Source organism: Amblyomma americanum, chromosome 8 (genome assembly GCF_052857255.1).
Source record: "Amblyomma americanum isolate KBUSLIRL-KWMA chromosome 8, ASM5285725v1, whole genome shotgun sequence".
Taxonomy (NCBI): domain Eukaryota; kingdom Metazoa; phylum Arthropoda; class Arachnida; order Ixodida; family Ixodidae; genus Amblyomma; species Amblyomma americanum.
Genome location: NC_135504.1, coordinates 63,842,452 through 63,859,113, shown reverse-complemented (window position 1 = coordinate 63,859,113; position 16,662 = coordinate 63,842,452). Strand labels below are relative to the sequence as shown.

The 16,662-nt window shown below is 45.6% G+C and overlaps 1 protein-coding gene across 1 annotated transcript; it reads left to right on the top strand.

Annotated features, from left to right (window-relative positions):
• The first annotated feature begins 2,693 nt into the window (after positions 1–2,693).
• On the top strand, positions 2,694–16,167 carry LOC144100380 (uncharacterized). The gene is made up of 5 exons (XM_077633348.1): positions 2,694–2,828; positions 10,230–10,387; positions 12,790–12,863; positions 14,959–15,042; positions 16,033–16,167. The coding sequence occupies exons 2-5, from the start codon at positions 10,260–10,262 to the stop codon at positions 16,152–16,154; spliced, it is 408 nt and encodes a 135-aa protein (XP_077489474.1). The 5' UTR covers positions 2,694–2,828; positions 10,230–10,259; the 3' UTR covers positions 16,155–16,167.
• The last annotated feature ends 495 nt before the right edge of the window (positions 16,168–16,662 follow it).

Genomic DNA, 16,662 nt, shown 5'->3' with positions numbered 1-16,662 from the left:
CCCTAGTGGCGCCTTCGTTCGAAAAAGAGATAGGTTGGAAAAAGTTATCGCGTACTCAGCCCTTTCCTTTCCAGGACTGAGGCTAACTATTCGACAACTGAGAAGGAGTGCCTTGCCATCATCTGGGCTACGTCGAAATTCCGCCCCTGCCTGTACGGACGACCGTTCAAGGTGGTCACAATCGGCACGCGCTGTGTTGGCTTGCCAATTTCAAGGACTCCTCTGGCCGCCTCACTCAATGGAGTCTGCGCCTCCAGGTGTTTCATATCACCGTCCTTTACAAGTTCGGACGCAAGCACTCTGACGACGATTGCCTCTCGCGAGCCCCTGTAGATGCATCGCCACCGGACGAAGATGAGGATGCCTTCCTGGGACCCATCAGCCTCAGCTCTTTTGCCCAGCAGCGACGCTCAGACCCCGACCTAAAACACCTCATCGAGTACTTGGAAGGCAAATTTTCTTCACCCCCCGCCTCATTCAAACGAGGGCTGACTTCTTTCTGTGTACAGAATGATGTCCTCGTGAAGAACTTCGCAGCGAACAAAACAGCCTGCCTCCATGTTGTACCTGCAAGCCTGCACGATTTCTGATCCCCACTGAATCCCCTCAAGTCTCTTACAGCAGATCGGCACGAACTTACTTGGTCCAATCACGTAGTCAGAGTCTGGACGTAAGTGGACGGTAATAGCGACCGACTACCTGACCCGTTACGCCGAGGCAAAAGCCGTGCCGTACGGAACAGGTGCAGAAGTCGCCAAACTTTTCGTGGAGTGCATTCTTCTTCGACACGGCACCCCCGATGTGCTCATCACGGACAGAGGAACAGCATTCATGGTGGAACTAACGGAAGCCATCCTACGTTACAGCCAAACCAGCCACAGGAAGACAGCTGCATACCATCCGCTGACCAACGGATTGACAGAACACCCGAAAAAAAAACCGTCGCTGGTATGCTGGGCATGTATGTCGATGTCGAACACAAAACGTGACGTCATCCTGCCATACAGCGTCTTCGGCTACAACACCGCAGTGCGCGAGACCAACCAGAGGACGCCTTTTAGGCTCGTCCATGGCAGGTAGGCGACGACCACATGAGACGCCATGCTGCCCAACGTTACCGAAGAAGAGAGCGTCGACATCGCCGCCTACCTTCAACGCGCAGAGGAGGCCCGAAGACTTCCCCGATTAAGGATCAAAGATCAGCAGCGCTCCCACGCCAGACGCTACAACCTACGAAGACACAAAGCGGAATACAAGTCAGGAGACCAAGTCTAGGTTTGGACCCCCATTGCCCGCCGTGGATCGGGTGGAATGCTTTTGCGCCGCTATTCCGGGCAGTACAAGGTTCTCCGTGCCTAGGTTAACGGGACTATGTAGTCGTCCCTGACGAAATGACTGCATCCCAGCGACGCCGCGCACGACCAAATGTTGTCCATGTCGTCCTCATAATACCCTGTTATGCGCGCTAAAAATGGTTGACGCTGTGTTTCGACACTCCTTGTCCATTTTGCATAATCCGCTTTGTTTCTAGTCGCCTCATGTTTTAAAGCATCGGGTTAACGCTTGTTTGACAGGGAAGTAATGCCTCGAATCTTTATAGTGTTTGTTTGTTCATTCTTCAAAGCCTTCGTCACGCCGCCTTATCAATTTCTTTGCAATGCGAGACGCGACCAGATTGATCTCGATTGATTGCATCGAGGCAGAGCTGATTCTACACTGTTCCTGAATGTTCTAGTAACTTTGCACGCTTTATCTCAAAAGTTCGCTACTATCTTTAAATTGAGGACGGCCGACAGCGGCGGGCATTCTGCTCGATGACCGCTGAGCACGCTTGTTGCTACGCCACCGCCGAGTGATTCAGTCCTTTGTGGTTGCTAGTCAGCCCGAATAAACAGTTTTGTTCAGACGCCGTTCTCGCTATCTTTCTGCTCTCCGGATTGCAGTCGCCACTTCGTGACAATATCCAAAATTTATGGACAAAAATTTTGAAAATTGAAAAACTGTAAGGTACTGGTATAAAAATATTGGAGGTAATGGTCCTTTCTTCCGATATGCAGGAAACTCTTTCATTTATAGTGTTTCCGTCACTCGCATCGGGCAGTAAAGATATCCTCGGAAAACGAATGGCGAACGTCATTCGGGATAGAAACAATGTGAATCGCCAAAAAAATGTGCCCCTGCCGACAGGAGACCCGCAAGTATAGTATTTGTTTTATTGAAAGCTTACAATATATGAAAAAAATTGCGTTAATAATCTTTTTCGCGTTCCAAAATGGTTTTGTCCAGAATTGTTGAGTATGAATATAGCAATTACCACTTGCGTAATCTTGCAAATATTATTTTTAAATGCAGAATATTTTGACCGGCGAACTATTTACTTAAATGAGCGAAGAAAAATTACCTCCGTTTGGTGGTCGCCGTACTGATAACTGCCAATAACACAATGCACGTGTGCGAAATGCGCTCAGGGTCGAAAACACAGGCAGGTTCAACGGATGTTGAAGCAAAAAAAAATAGTAATGCACTCCGAACAATCTACACAGGACGCACGCCTGTGCTTGAACTCAGTAAACAGGCACTGTCGATAAAAGAACCTGGCGGTGTATTTCCGGGAATGAAGACAGGAGCGATGACCGTGAACGATATAAAAACACAGGCTCCCGAAATCTGCTTATCATGAAAGAAGAGCCCTACAAGATGAGATGTTTGCGAAGCATTTAACTCTCGCTGCGCCAGTTGCTTTTGTGTTTGCTCCTCGGGCACTTGGAGTGAGCGAGAGCTTTCCTGACAACAATCCAGAGCTTGGAGCTTATCAAAACGAGGGAAATGTAAGTGTACTAAAATCTACGTGAAATTATGTTTTATGGCCGTATGGACATCACTTATCAAATCATACCACTAGTCTGGTTTGGTTTATTGGTATAAGTGGGTTTAACGTCCCAAAGCGACGGAGGCTATGGGAGACGCCGTAGTGAAGGGCTCCAGAAATTTGGACCACCTGGTGTTCTCTAATGTGCACTGACATCGCACAGTACACGGGCCTTCACAATTTCGCCTCCATCGAAATGCGACCGCCGCGGCCGGATCGAACCCTCCTCCTTTGGGTCAGCAGCCGAGCGTTATAACCACTGAGCCACCGCGGAGGCTCATACAGCTTAAGTATGGCTTGATGTATAATTGACGTTCTTCGCTTCAATTTCTAGCGCACTGCGGCCAATTTCTATACTTTGGGTTAGCGCTGCTGTTTGCTTGTGGTCCACAGCGACCAGCGGCTGTTCGAAAATTTGAGTAGCTTTTCATTTCGGTTGTGCGTCGTGAGCTTCAGTAGGAACGGTAGTAGACTAGTGTACTCACCAACCTAGCCGAACGATGGGGATATAAGTTCGCGGAAGAAGAGGCCCTCAGGGACAAGCGCGTCTGGGTGTACAGATGCGGATATCAGTAAACAGAACAAACCAATCTGTTCTGTGTGCAGTGGCACATTTAATAGCACTTAGAATCATTCTGTGGTGATGATAAACCGCAGTGGCGATCGCCATTCTGAGCATTACCGAACTCCCATTTCATTTATTGAAGGCGTAAAAAGTGTTGCGGTGCACTATCGTCCTCTATTTGCTATTGTCGGCAACTGTACTTTGAAATTCTTAAAATAGCGCAGTGCGCCTTCGATGTACGGTCTTTGTCAAAAATATTCAGCCCAAGAGTTTTGCTTGCAAAGCGTGTTGGGGAACTCTTTAGCACATTTGACAATCCTCAGCTTGGGAGAGCGGAGGACTTAAGTTCCTCCCGCCTTCGTGATATTAGGACCCCTGAGTATGCAAGAGGAGCCGTATTGCAGGGCTCAGAAGCAGACCCCTTGGGCTGCATACTTTCGACAAAGACTGTGCATTGATTCGGGCCAGCGTGTTATTTTCAGCAGCATTTTATGTGGTCTGTTTCAATGTCACGACTAAATGTCACCGAACGAGACTGAATGCTAGTCAGAGAACAAACGAGAAATGCTCTTCAAGCATAGCAAATCCGAGCTCTTTTCTACATGAACATCGGTATTGAACGCGTCTCCTGGTAAGACTAAATCCATTTGACCAGTAAAAACTGAATAAAATGGCACTTCACTGAGCGAGAAGAAATCTTGCTTTTGTTCCCAAACGGGCGAAAAGCACACGTGGAAAATGTCTCTTGTATCATTAGAGGTCGTAAGTTATGGGCTATGATTGTTCGAATGGCTTCTAATGAGTGCAGAAATAATGTCGTAAGCAAATTAGGCATTCTGCAGTAACATCAACTAAGCACCTTATTTATATGAAAAATTGCTTTGGTTTGTACACTCCAACGTTCTCGAAAAAAGACCCGACCACACAAACACTCCAAAGCGCAATAAAGAATGCGTTGAAGATAGATCTCCAGTGGAAGGGAAAATCTACAGCCATGCTCTGTGTATTTTCTGCGATACAGTGCAAACATATCCGTCGAATTAGTTCACGAAGCCAGAAGTGTCCGCGAACGTTATTTGAAGAGCACTACGAAAAAGCTCAGCAAAAGAAAAGGAATGCTGTCCACCACTGAAGATACGATTTATACAAACACAGTTGTCCCTATCACGCAGCAGTTTTATAACCAGAGTTTGGATGATAACTGATTCACTTTAACATGCTTCATATTCCAAAAATATGGTGCCGCCATGTGACTGGTTTTTGACGAAACTGAAATATACCCTTAAAGAAACACGCGTTTAGCAAATTGAGATCGAGTAGAAGGAAACGGGAAAGGTACTGTAGCAAGAAAAAGAAACTGCTCTGCTCTGGTATTAAGACCAATGCTTGATAATGCTTCATTGATGAGTAAGTTCGAGCACAGATAATGCATTGAAATAAAATGCACGAGGTTCCCAATGAGTGTAAAGTGGAGTGATTGTTCCTAATAAACTTAATATATTAACCGAAGTGCACGCGTGACATTGGCGATCGGTTTGGAGAGGCGCAATTCATTCGAACTATTTCTTTTTCATACAAGCTGCTCGTATGATGCTACGATAGTACCGCTACTGGTAAAGTTAGGTGGAATTAAGTAGGCTGCCTCGGAGTGATTGTGTCAAGCACTCACCAGCAGACTAGCGAGGAACGCTGTGTACGCGGTCACAGATGCTACAGCTAGGTCACGAAAACTTTCCCAATTCTAATGCTGTTACCAGCGTTCATAACTCAGACCACGCCGTCCACGCACGTGTCATGTTGTATTTCTCATTGCGCCTGAAAACAGTATCAGTGCACCGGTCCTCGAGAATGAAGGCCTCACTTGCCACAACTTATTTTCCTTGTTCATTTTCATTCAAAGGACATGCCTTGCCATACGTTAGCGCAAATGATGGCTCTCCATTAAGCAAGATAGTGTCATTGAACGGCATGAGCGCACTCCAGATCCTTAAGCGCATATTCATACTCAAAACGTAATCACAGCCTTGGAAACACATGAACTTTTCTGTTCCCGTGTCTTCCCGATCAGGGATGATGACCGCTAAGGGGGATTATGTTTTTGAGAATTTCTCTTGGGTGGTAACAGTTACAATTAGAAGGACCAAAGGATTCTCGTATGAGTGGTCTTGCATTAAATGTTCTGAGGTGAGAGAAACCACATCTGTCCCATTTTACAGCGTTCACCGAGATCCCTAACTTTCATTGTTTCACAGTATCAAATTGCAAGGCCCTAACATGCTGAGCAGAACAAAAAAAAAGTGATCTCTCTCGTGGCTGAGAAGATACTTAAGCATCAAATGCTTTGCTGTACCTGCGCTACACATTTAGTAACTGAACCTTGTTGGAAGGCTATGTGTATTGGCGAAGCATAACCAAACGGCCTCAGCGCTCCTCCTGAGGATAATTTGTGAGGAGGCATTGCGCCATCCTTTGGAGCGCCGCGGAACCTGTGGTAGAAAGGGAAGGTTGCGAATGGCTTTGCCTGCGGGCGCGCGCAATACGCAGCTGGCATGGGCCTCTCACTTGGCCACGTCACGAAGCTTCGCTTGCGTCGTTCGGGCTGCAGGACACTGCGTAGGCACCTTTGCATCGCGTGCTGGCTTCGCCCACTACCGTACTATCGTCATCATCATCTGACTACGCCCATGGGAGGGAAATGGCTTCTCCCATATCTCTCCCATTAACCACATCCGACATTATATTTCCCGTTAGTGACATTAACATCGTAATCTCATCCGTCCAGCTCACTCTGTGCTGCCCCCTGTTACGCCTATTTTCTCGTGTAATCCTGTCCGTTACCCTCAACGACCACTTGTTATCAAGCTTTCGCGTTACACGCCCTCCTCAAGCCACTTTTTTCTACTTTATTTAAACTAGGCTGTCGTTAACCAGCGTTAGGCCCATGACCCACTGTGTTCTCTTGCTGTCTCTTAACGTTACACCTGCCATTCTCGTTTCCATAGCTCGCTGCGTTGTCCTCAACTGAAGCGGAACTGTTTTCGTTAGCCTCCATGTTTCTGTTCCATAGGCGAGCACCCGTAAGATACATCTGACCTCCCCCCCCCCCCCCCCCCCAAGCCAGTCAAAAGCACAGGTATACGGCCCAAGGGGTGTGCTTGGAAGGCCTGGTGTATGCTTCGTTACACATTTTCAGAGACCTCCACTTCTCGAAAGAGGAATGGCTTCGTGTCCTGAATCTTCCGAAGCTTTGGACTTCTAGATGTGCTAGAGAGCTCCACTAAACAGCTTAGAAGCAAACTATTTGGCTGCATACTTTTATGATACCAATTGTAAACTGCTGTTTCCTTCAGAGACTGTTGAACATCACTTTGACTTTCTCTATAATAATTTTTAGACCTGCTGTCGTGTTCTGGCTGTCTAATCATTCATCATGCTTTGAAATTTACCCCCTCAGTGGCTTAGCAGGGCCGCGCCCTCACCGAATTGCAGATTACTAAAGTATTATCCATTAACTCTTATCCCATACTCTTCACAATTCTTGGACCTGAATTGTGAACTGTTTATAGTCGCAGAAAACTCTAAAGCAGAGTTGTATGCAACGCGTTAGAAGTAAACTATACTTGTAATTTTTTGTAATGCTGTAATTAACCGAAAACTTTTTGAAACGGTAGCATTCCGAATGATTCAGTTACTTTTTTTAATTAATTTCTAGTGACCAGTTAGTTTTTTTCCAAAAGTAGTTGTAACCAAGGGTACAGCTTTGAGAACCTCAAGCCGTCAGCAAGCGCTCCGAAGGCGGACCCGCAGCGGCGAAGCATTGTGCCCGATCATGTGCGGACCACACCTACGCCATCCCCGTCTCTGCTACGGCAGTTCTCGCCCCGGTAAATATCACGTGACCGCTCTGTAGTGGCCCCCATCCTGTCAAATGGCGCCGCAACTTACCTCCTATTACATCCAACTCGTACCCTTCCACATAAAGCACAGAGCAACAATGAAGCGTGGTGCTTGATGACGTACTTGTAGTCTAGCACCGAAGCATGGTCAACTACGAGCTGGTGGGCAAGGTTTTTATATACGTTGTAATACCTCTCTTCACCCAGCGTTTAGGTTGAGAGAATGTTCAGTGTACTTGCTGATCTCTTCCCAAGGAATCGGGCCAAAATTAGCCACAGCTTCAAAAAACAACTCCTTTCGAAAATTAACAACGTTTAACAAAATAGCAATGAAGCAGCTGTAGGTAACTGCAGTGTAAGTTGGTCTTATGACAATAAAAGTAGTCAGAAAAACAACGCAAAAGTAATCAATTTTATGTAATTGCTCAGCTACTTTTCTGGGGCTGCAATTAAACGCTGTATAAGTTACATTTCAGATAGAATAAGCGTAATTAGGCGCCGCGGTGGCTGAGTGGTTACGGCGCTCGGCTGCTGGCCCGAAAGACGCGGGCTCGATACCGGCCGTGGCGGTCGAATTTCGATGGAGGCGAAATTCTAGAGGCCCGTGTACTGTGCGATGCCAGTGCACGTTAAAGAACCCCAGGTGGTCTAAATTTCCGGAGCCCTTCACTACGCCGTCCCTCATAGCCTGAGTCGCTTTGGGACGTTAAACCCTATAAACCAATCAAACAATAAGTGTAATTATAGTGGGGTGGTCAGTTACTTTATGCGACGTGTACAACATTGATGTGAACAGGCGGTGAATACTATTGGAGGCATTGTGTCTCCCTGCCAGACACGGCTTCTTATTGGAATTTTATTGCTGTCTTCATGGACGACAATGGTGGGTGCGCAGCGTTATTAGATATTTTCCTACAGACATATATGTATAAATATCTTCCTATATATATGTGCAAAAATAGACGTTCCCAGTGCGATCCCGAAAACCATGTGTATTTCCTCGGGACTACAATCAGATATAACCTATGAACGAACCGACAAATGCCTCTTAAACGAGATCTCCAGCCAATGGCATCGACTGATTCTCAGGACGTGGTGGTAAATTGTTTTAGACCTGCTACTGCGACATCGCAGGGATTTGTTTATGAAAGAGAAATAACCATGGTGTAATCGGATTATACCTGGCATCATGAAACGCGGCCGGCGCCATTTACTGAAGGGCATTCCTTTTTTGGGGCACCTGCCGCTTAGTTCTTGAGTTGTATCCGAATGTAGCACACAGATATTTTTGACGTACGCCCTGCTCCGGCGGCAGCGCGGCATTTAGGCACCAGGGGGCGCACGAAAGTTTCGCCAAAATTCGTTTACGTTTCCTCCGTGTTCTCCCCTCAGTTTAGCGCCGTGTTCCAATATGCGTGTTGGCCCCAAGGCCACCCGCGGCGGGCCTACAACGGAAGATAAAAGCATTTGATGGCTAAAATACACGCATAACTGGTGCTGAAGGCATATAAATCATTGATTAATTTGTTCATGCTTAGAGCTGTTTAGTAGAACGTGCATGTTTATTTGTTTTTGTTTAAAATCCTTGAGGGCTCGGGGTCCTCACAGAAGGAATTCGAATGCACAAAGCACAAAAATGAGATAAAAGTACACGGCAAAAGCAAAGGGAGATACATACAAAAGTTTTAACCCAATAATGCAACAGAATACTAATTACAAAAAATATGTTGTTCAATGAGAGATGTGATTAACAGCGCGTCGGTATTTATGGCAGTTAAGCTGGGCAGGCGGTTTTATTGTTTGGCTTGCGAATAAATAATTTTAAATAATGCCGTAGTTCGCCAAAATGGCACGCCTTGGAGGGAGGTTATCTGTACGGGATGCAATGTACGATGGTAGAGAGAAGGTGTTCTTTAAGACGATTGTTTGTGTGATAGTTTTTGAGAAAACGTGACGCTAGGCACTTTGTAGCCCCGAAATATTTCGCTCTATAGGCCATGTTCTATCCAAATTGATTCACTCTATAGGCCGTGTTCTATCCAAAATGTTTCACTCTATAGACAGTGTTCTATCGAAAATGTTTCAGTGTTCCATTCAAAATGTTTCACTCTAGAGACAGTGTTCCATCGAAAGGGGCGTCGAGAAGCGTGACAGCTCCGGAAGAAAGAAATACGTGGCACGAGGTAATAAGAGAAAAGACCAAACAGGAGTAAACACTAGTGGGTCAGAGAGGCGGTGATGAAAAATAACTGGCTGTGTTAGAGATCTAATCCGAGCTAAAACAGTGCGTTATCAACCAAAATGCCGCACATACATCTCGCCAAATCAGGCTAGAAGGTGATACGAAGAATTATTGCAATGTAGTCACGCTTACCAGTGTATTATCGCAGGAACTCTTTCTGGTTTTCGGGCACGTAATGTGGAAGAAAGACGAATATATGCACAAAATTCACCATTACCACGGAGTGCTTAAGCTAACTAATGGCGGTCAACTCTAACACGATAATAAATCGTAATCCGTCAGTGCTTTAAAAGGGGCCAGTTGGTCGTTATTTTAAGGAAGCGCTTAACTTCAGAACGGTGTCTCGTGTTATATCGTCCTTTTTCTGTGTTTTGAAGTTAAGCGCTCCCCTATAAATAATAAAAATTGTAAGCCTTCAGTCATGAACTCTTCGCCATTTTACTCAATCACAAAGTGGCTACGGGTAGCCTTTAAATTCTTCGGTGTGAGAACGTTTTCGCATTCTGTAACTACGTCTCATTTTGGGCCCAGTTACCTAGAGAGGATTCAGAAAAAGAAAAATCGACGGAACAAAGAAACGGGAGCTAGAAAATGCACGTACCGTTGATGGCGTTGCTGCCTTCTTTTAAATGACGCTCTTTTTTGTTTTTATTTCAGTGTTTTCCGCTGCAGGACATCTAGTATGTAATGTACCGGAATTTCAAGGAAGACCCATTCTTTGGAGGGGATGCAAAGTGCATTGTCGTTTGGCAGGAAGGTCCTTTCGTTAACAACTCTGCCATTTTACGAGCTGAATATGGTGGAAACCACACAGTGTAAGTCATCAGACATAACTGAATGAAATTCACGATACTCGGTTAACTCGCCTAAAAAAAAAATGTCGTAGGCGACGTACCGGCTTTTGCCGTGCCCCCATACCGAATGCGGCATTGTCGCGCACCACAGCAGCCTCTGGCTAATTCCACGCCTAATATTTAAGTAATGAAATAATTATATTTTCGGTGCCTCTCCTGTACGCAAGCAAACGTCAGGAATGTGGCGCTCCTGCGTCACAACGCTTTCTTCGCCCTTTTTTGTGAAATGGCAGCCCAGACTAAAAGTAGGCAGTGGTTGAAAATATTTTATCTTGATGACTAATGGAAACCTCTAGAATAATGCGCATTAATACTAGGCCGATGGGTATGCCGCACGTCATTTGTGACTTTTATAGATGAGGTTGGTATTGGTCATACTGCAAGGCTTGGGCATAAAATCTTCAGGGCATTACGTGGCCAGCTAAAGACTTCAGAATCTCTTTCTGAAGGAAGCCATCAGCCACAGAAACAAAAAATGCCTAACGGAATATTTCTAGTCTTTTTAGTTTGAGGTGTTGATCAATGAGAGAATAATACTGCGTCTAATCAGTCGTTTAAATACAATTAATTATAAAGCAGAAAAAAAACCATGCCTCGGGTGGGATCCATACCCACCATCTGCAAATTTCCTTTCGGCGCTCTACCAACTGATCTACGGTAACGGCTGTCCAATCTTCAACTTTTAGGGGCAGTTAAGCTTGCGTGTAGCTTAATCTTGAGAGTGTTCACCAGCGCCACCCTTGTCCATAGCGGCGGACGTAGGAACGTCCTGTAATACCGCGAGTTTGACGCAGGACGTCATCGAACGGTGAGGGCGGAAGCTGTGCGAGAACCCTGTTATGTTAGCTATGGCATCGATGCTGGTGGCACCGAGACCCACTTTAAGCTGTTTTACAAGCCGATTAGACAGCCGTCGCCTTAGCTCAGTTGGTAGAGCACCGGACGCGAAATAAGGCGGTCGTACTGTACTGTACTGTACTGTACTGTACTGTACTGTACTGTACTGTACTGTACTGCTGCTGCCAGGAAGATAGAAAGCAAAGTGCACGGGCCTGCCTACTGGCTCAAGCCGAGCCACAATCGCTGCCGCGTGCCGAAAGTAGGAGAATGAAAGGATAGAACAGGAGAGGAAAGATAGATAGAAAAGGCGCCGCACGCTAATAGGCCCATAGGCCCCGGGCCGATCCCGGAGGGCGTGCAATACCGGGCCGACCCATGCCAGGGTGCATCTAGCACTCCGCCATATTCCAAAAATAAGTTCAGTATCTTGGGGCCAAGGGCCAGCAGCAGATATTAAATCAGGTATCAGGTAATCCGGGGTATGTATCAGGTAATCCGGAGCCATCCGTTCGTGGGTATGTGCTGGATATGTGCTAAAACTAGCCGCGCTGCCGCCACCACGGAAAAAGCGGAGTGGTAGTGAAGCAGGGGCACTGTGGCTGCAATCTCTCATCTGCTAATTGCATGCCTGCGTGACGTGAACCAGCGCGCCACCGAGAGCCTGCTCTCGATGGCGATAAGTCTCGTCAGAGACTGCGATCCGGTGAGAGCTGCCCGGCTTTTTCTTTCAAAGACGGCACCTACTGCTAAGATGTCTTATGCCATTGTCTAAAGCACGCAAAAAGAAACGAAAAAGGCGTAACTGATGGTCGCCATTTACGCCTCTCCCGTGTCAAAACGCTGCGACCTAAACCGATATCTTTACACTGCCAGCCTGTACTTTTTAACTTGGTGCCCCAAACCATGGCATTGAAATGTGAATTTGTTCAGCGGGTGTGAACAAAACCATTCCTTCTTTGTCACGCATCTAGTTACGAGCTATTTTTTTGAAGATTACTATTAGCTGGTCAAAGTTACGAAGCGAGCTAAAATATCAGTACGTGTGCTCCATGACATCTCCTGAGTTGAGTTGAGTTGAGGTGTTGAATGATACAGGTGGGGTTAGCCTTGCTTATTCTGCCGGCAATAGCTCCACCGTAGTGTCACTTCTTTGTTAATAATGTCCTAAAACCTGTCGAATCTAGCCCACTATGCGCACAGTCACTTATAATAGCATATATTCCACTCCCGCAGTCACCATCTATGCACACATTCACTCCACACAGTCCACATCAGAGTCCACTGCAGAAGTCACTATCTATGCCCATATTCAGTCACAGTAGAACAAAGTCCATTGCTGTGCCACAATACATAAACACATTCAGTCACAGTATAACATACCGTCTCCTCTCTACTTCGAGCTAAGCAGTGTCTATTATAGTACTGAAGTTTCTCCAATATAAACCTCCTCGAAGCGTTCTTTTCACTCGTTGTATAAATATTCGTAGGCGCTACATGAAAAGGTCGTTCTCGCTTTTATGCAGGAGCGCCAAAACAACGCTTTTGTCTTCACCTGGGTATACCGTCAAGAACGTTCTACACGCCGAGTCACGCACCGGTGAGTTTGGCGCCATGAAGCCCCAGCATTGCCTATTTGTGATGTTCGTAGTCAAGAACGCGTGTCATTGATACTAGCATAATTTGGCACGTGTTGAAGATTTTCAGGTTTTTTGGGGGTGTTTTAGCCTGTTTTCTGCAGCCAAGCCGATAGAAACTAATTCATAAAGGCACGGTGTAGGAAAACTCCTGTATACACCATAGTCCAACCAGTCTAGACATTAGCGCCAATTGCAGGAATAGCGACTCGAGGAAAGGCACCTGGAGCGTCCTATCGTTGCGTGTTCGTGGACGAATGATTAATTTTCAATCCTTAATTCTCCTGTCACCAGGTGCGCTGAAATAATTGAAACCGAAGCCACCCAAGCTTTCTAACCCTAGTGTAGCGACTAATCTAAAATTATAGTGGCAGGATGGTTTACACTGCAGAAATCTTCCAGTTAGGTTGACATAACACAGCTTCACATGTCTAGCTCTAAGTTTATTCAATGCTAGTTTTATGTTCGGCACCACATTTTTACGCTTCGATATGAAGGGAGGTCGCCAGCACTCTCGTAGTGATAATAAATCTGGCTACGGGGCTCTGTATAAATGATAATGTTCTCACGTATTTTTAACAAACTTTTGGCACACCCACTACGCAATATAAAGGACAAGCCTTTCGCTCATACGCAAACAGGCAGACGTGATTTATGTCATCTTCTAACGACGACGAAATCTCTGGGGAACAGAGAATATAGCTAGTTGATCCTTCACTGGCACCTAAAGTAGACTATAAGGCTTCATCAGAACGCAGAGCATTTTATCGCATTGAAGCGAATTTTTACAACCTCTGCCGTCCTCTAAGAATTCTAGAATTGCAGCATTTGAGGAACACGACAAGTGGTTCTGTTTGGTGGGAAAAATTTGTGTGCAGGGCGTGCAACTGTCTCTTTGAGGGAACACCTTCGCTGCACTGCACGGGGCTGAGGGAGGGGAAGTAAAGAGAAGAGGTGTTGTGAGGGATACACGTTTAGGTGGGCGGGTTGCATAAAATGCGCGAAAGTCACTCAATTTCAGAATCCCCAATGCTTAAAACAAAATCCTAGATTATTAAGCAAGGGGGTTGTACAAGAATGTGAAGCATACTGCATACATACAAAGTAAAATAAGAGGTTTTCGAGTGTATAGGAATCATTTACCGGCAACAGTTGAAACAGATGAACTATTGCATTCGTTACTGCGTTAGAAAAAAAAGGAGCAGTGTATAGTAAAATGCAGCAGAGTCGCATGTGTCATTCAAATTTTCAAAAAAAAATCTTTTAGCTGCCATATTGTAGCACAGAAGAAAAGTAAACAGGTAGTGCTTTTCAAAGAAAGCCGTAGTTCATTGGCAGGAGTGCATGTGTGATTTGGAGTCGGCCTGAAAATATGTAGTCATTATCAGTAGTTCTTTTTCCCTGGAGTCAGAATGTCGCATAATTACGAAGTTAGAGACGGTCAAGGGGATCACAAATTAGGCTTAGTGGCTTCAGACTTGGTTGGGATGTACAGGTACTGGCACGTGCTGCATCGAGTTCACAACATCGCATGGATCAGACACGTTGCGTAATATTTCGTGAGTCGTTCGTGAATCTTTTTTCCTTGCTAACAGCAACAAATAAGTGCTGTCAAAAAGAGTATCGTTTCAATGGCCTGCTATATTGCCGTTGCGTAGACAATTCTGCTGGTCAATTTTTCATGACGCATTGATAAAATTCCAGAACTCAATACTTCAGGGAATGACTGGTTGAAAATTGACGTTTGATCGTGGCGTAACAACAACATTTTTGCTGCTCGCAATACTCACACTATTATATTGATGGGAGCATTCGGCAAGACAATTTGGAAACTAATATAAAACAACTACGACAAGTAAGGAAACTTGAAAAGAGACCTTTGTCAAACGACTGGCAGACTTCGCATAGAGCAGAAATTGAATGAAGCTAGAAATTCATTGTGAATCCTGCCGAGCGTGACGTTATTAGAGTAAAAACAATATCAAAACGTATGTTGCTACGCTGGCGTTTGCGTGTGATCTCTGGCTCCGAAAAGCTTCCCCTCATTTTCTCTTCCAGTTCCGGGACTGGGCTTCAACCTGACCTCCGTGTACACAGACTGCAGCAGATGCAAGGTGTTTCGCCACAGCTACATTAAGAACGGTGATGAGCTCTCTAATTTTATACATCATGGGATGTTGCACGCTGCAACCTTAAAGTTCTATAAGTGTAAATTCATTCTCCTTCCTTTTTTCTCCCCCTGTTTGGAGATGTCTGCAAATCTGCCACTGTTTTGAAAGTATTCTTTAATAATAATATCCTGTACATCAATATTAGGTTCGTGGTTTATGGGGGTTTAGCGTCCCGAAGCAACACAGGCCATGAGGGACGCCGTAATGAAGGACTCCGGAAATTTTGACTACCTGGGGTTCCTTGACGTGCACTGACATTGCACAGTAAGTACACGGGCCTCTACAATTTCGCCTCCAACGAAATTTGACCGCCGCGGCCGGGATCGAACCCGCGTCTTTCGGGTTAGCAGCCGAGCGCCATAACCACTGAGCCACCGCGGCGGCTTGTACATCAATAATAATGAAGGCGACAGCGCAGGAATGTATAGAGGTGTTTGTAACATCTTTAGCCAAAAAAAAAAGATTGTTTGCTTGATGTACTCGACTCAAAACTAGAGAAAATACTGTTCAGACCTTACTTGAGACCGAAACTTTAACATAAAAAAAGAAACATTTTGCGGCTAGACGTCACAGCAGAGATACACTGCAGTTCTTCCGAAGTATTATTCTTTCTTTCTTGCATTTGATATCAGAAGTGGGCTTACGTGTGTACCAGCCAGATTTAGGCAAAAGGTGCGCTCTCGCACGTTTTTGCCACGAACGAATCTCAAAACGAATTTTATAGCACTATCTGGTGGCGTCGTGTAATTCTAGTAGAGTTCAAATCTGGGTAAATTGGTACATGTTCAGCAAAAAAACAGTCAAAAGACGGAACACAGCGAAGTGACGAGGCACGCACACAACGTGTGTGTGCCTCGTCTCTTCGCTGTGTTCCGTCCTTTCACTGGTTTTTTCCCTGAGCATTTAACTCTAAATGAGTAATATCATAGAGCACAAGAAGCAAACACTTTCTTTACTCCAGGAAAGGGATGCAGCCTGTGGCAACCGAAGAAGACTCTTGGAGAAGATGTATCCTGTTGCAAGTTTGTATACGACCTGATCTGCGGCGTGTCACCAAAATACCAGATCTACGACAGCTGTTGAACAAACATTCCAACGCAAATAAAGTGTTCTTGTTTGAGTGGGGTGTATTACTCAAGATCGATGCATCGGCACTTTAAAGCAAAAGAAAATTTTGACTTTATTTAAAATTGCCATTTTAACAAGGTAGCGTCAAAGACCTCGTTCTCCAGAAAATCTGCTGTCGGCGTTGTCGGCGTCGGCGCTGTGAGCGAAACGTCACGGGCAAGGCTTTTGCAGGCAGTCCCCAGAGAGCAACCAAGGAGTGCCGTGGGTCCTCTAGGATACGTGACCTTACGGCGTGATAACAACCTCCCCACCATATTGGGAGCAAAGTAGCCACCGTGGCAGGCGGCAGTTAATTAATGAATTGGCGCTTAACCCTGCACCACTGCGCTAGGCGGGGTATGAGGACTCCCAAGGCTCTATGAATAAGAAGTAGAGAACGACCTTCTGCATATAAGCGAACTGACTCTTTGCGATATCGCATCCCAGCCTCAAGGCGGAGCTTTAGTGTTCCCCCAAATTTTCT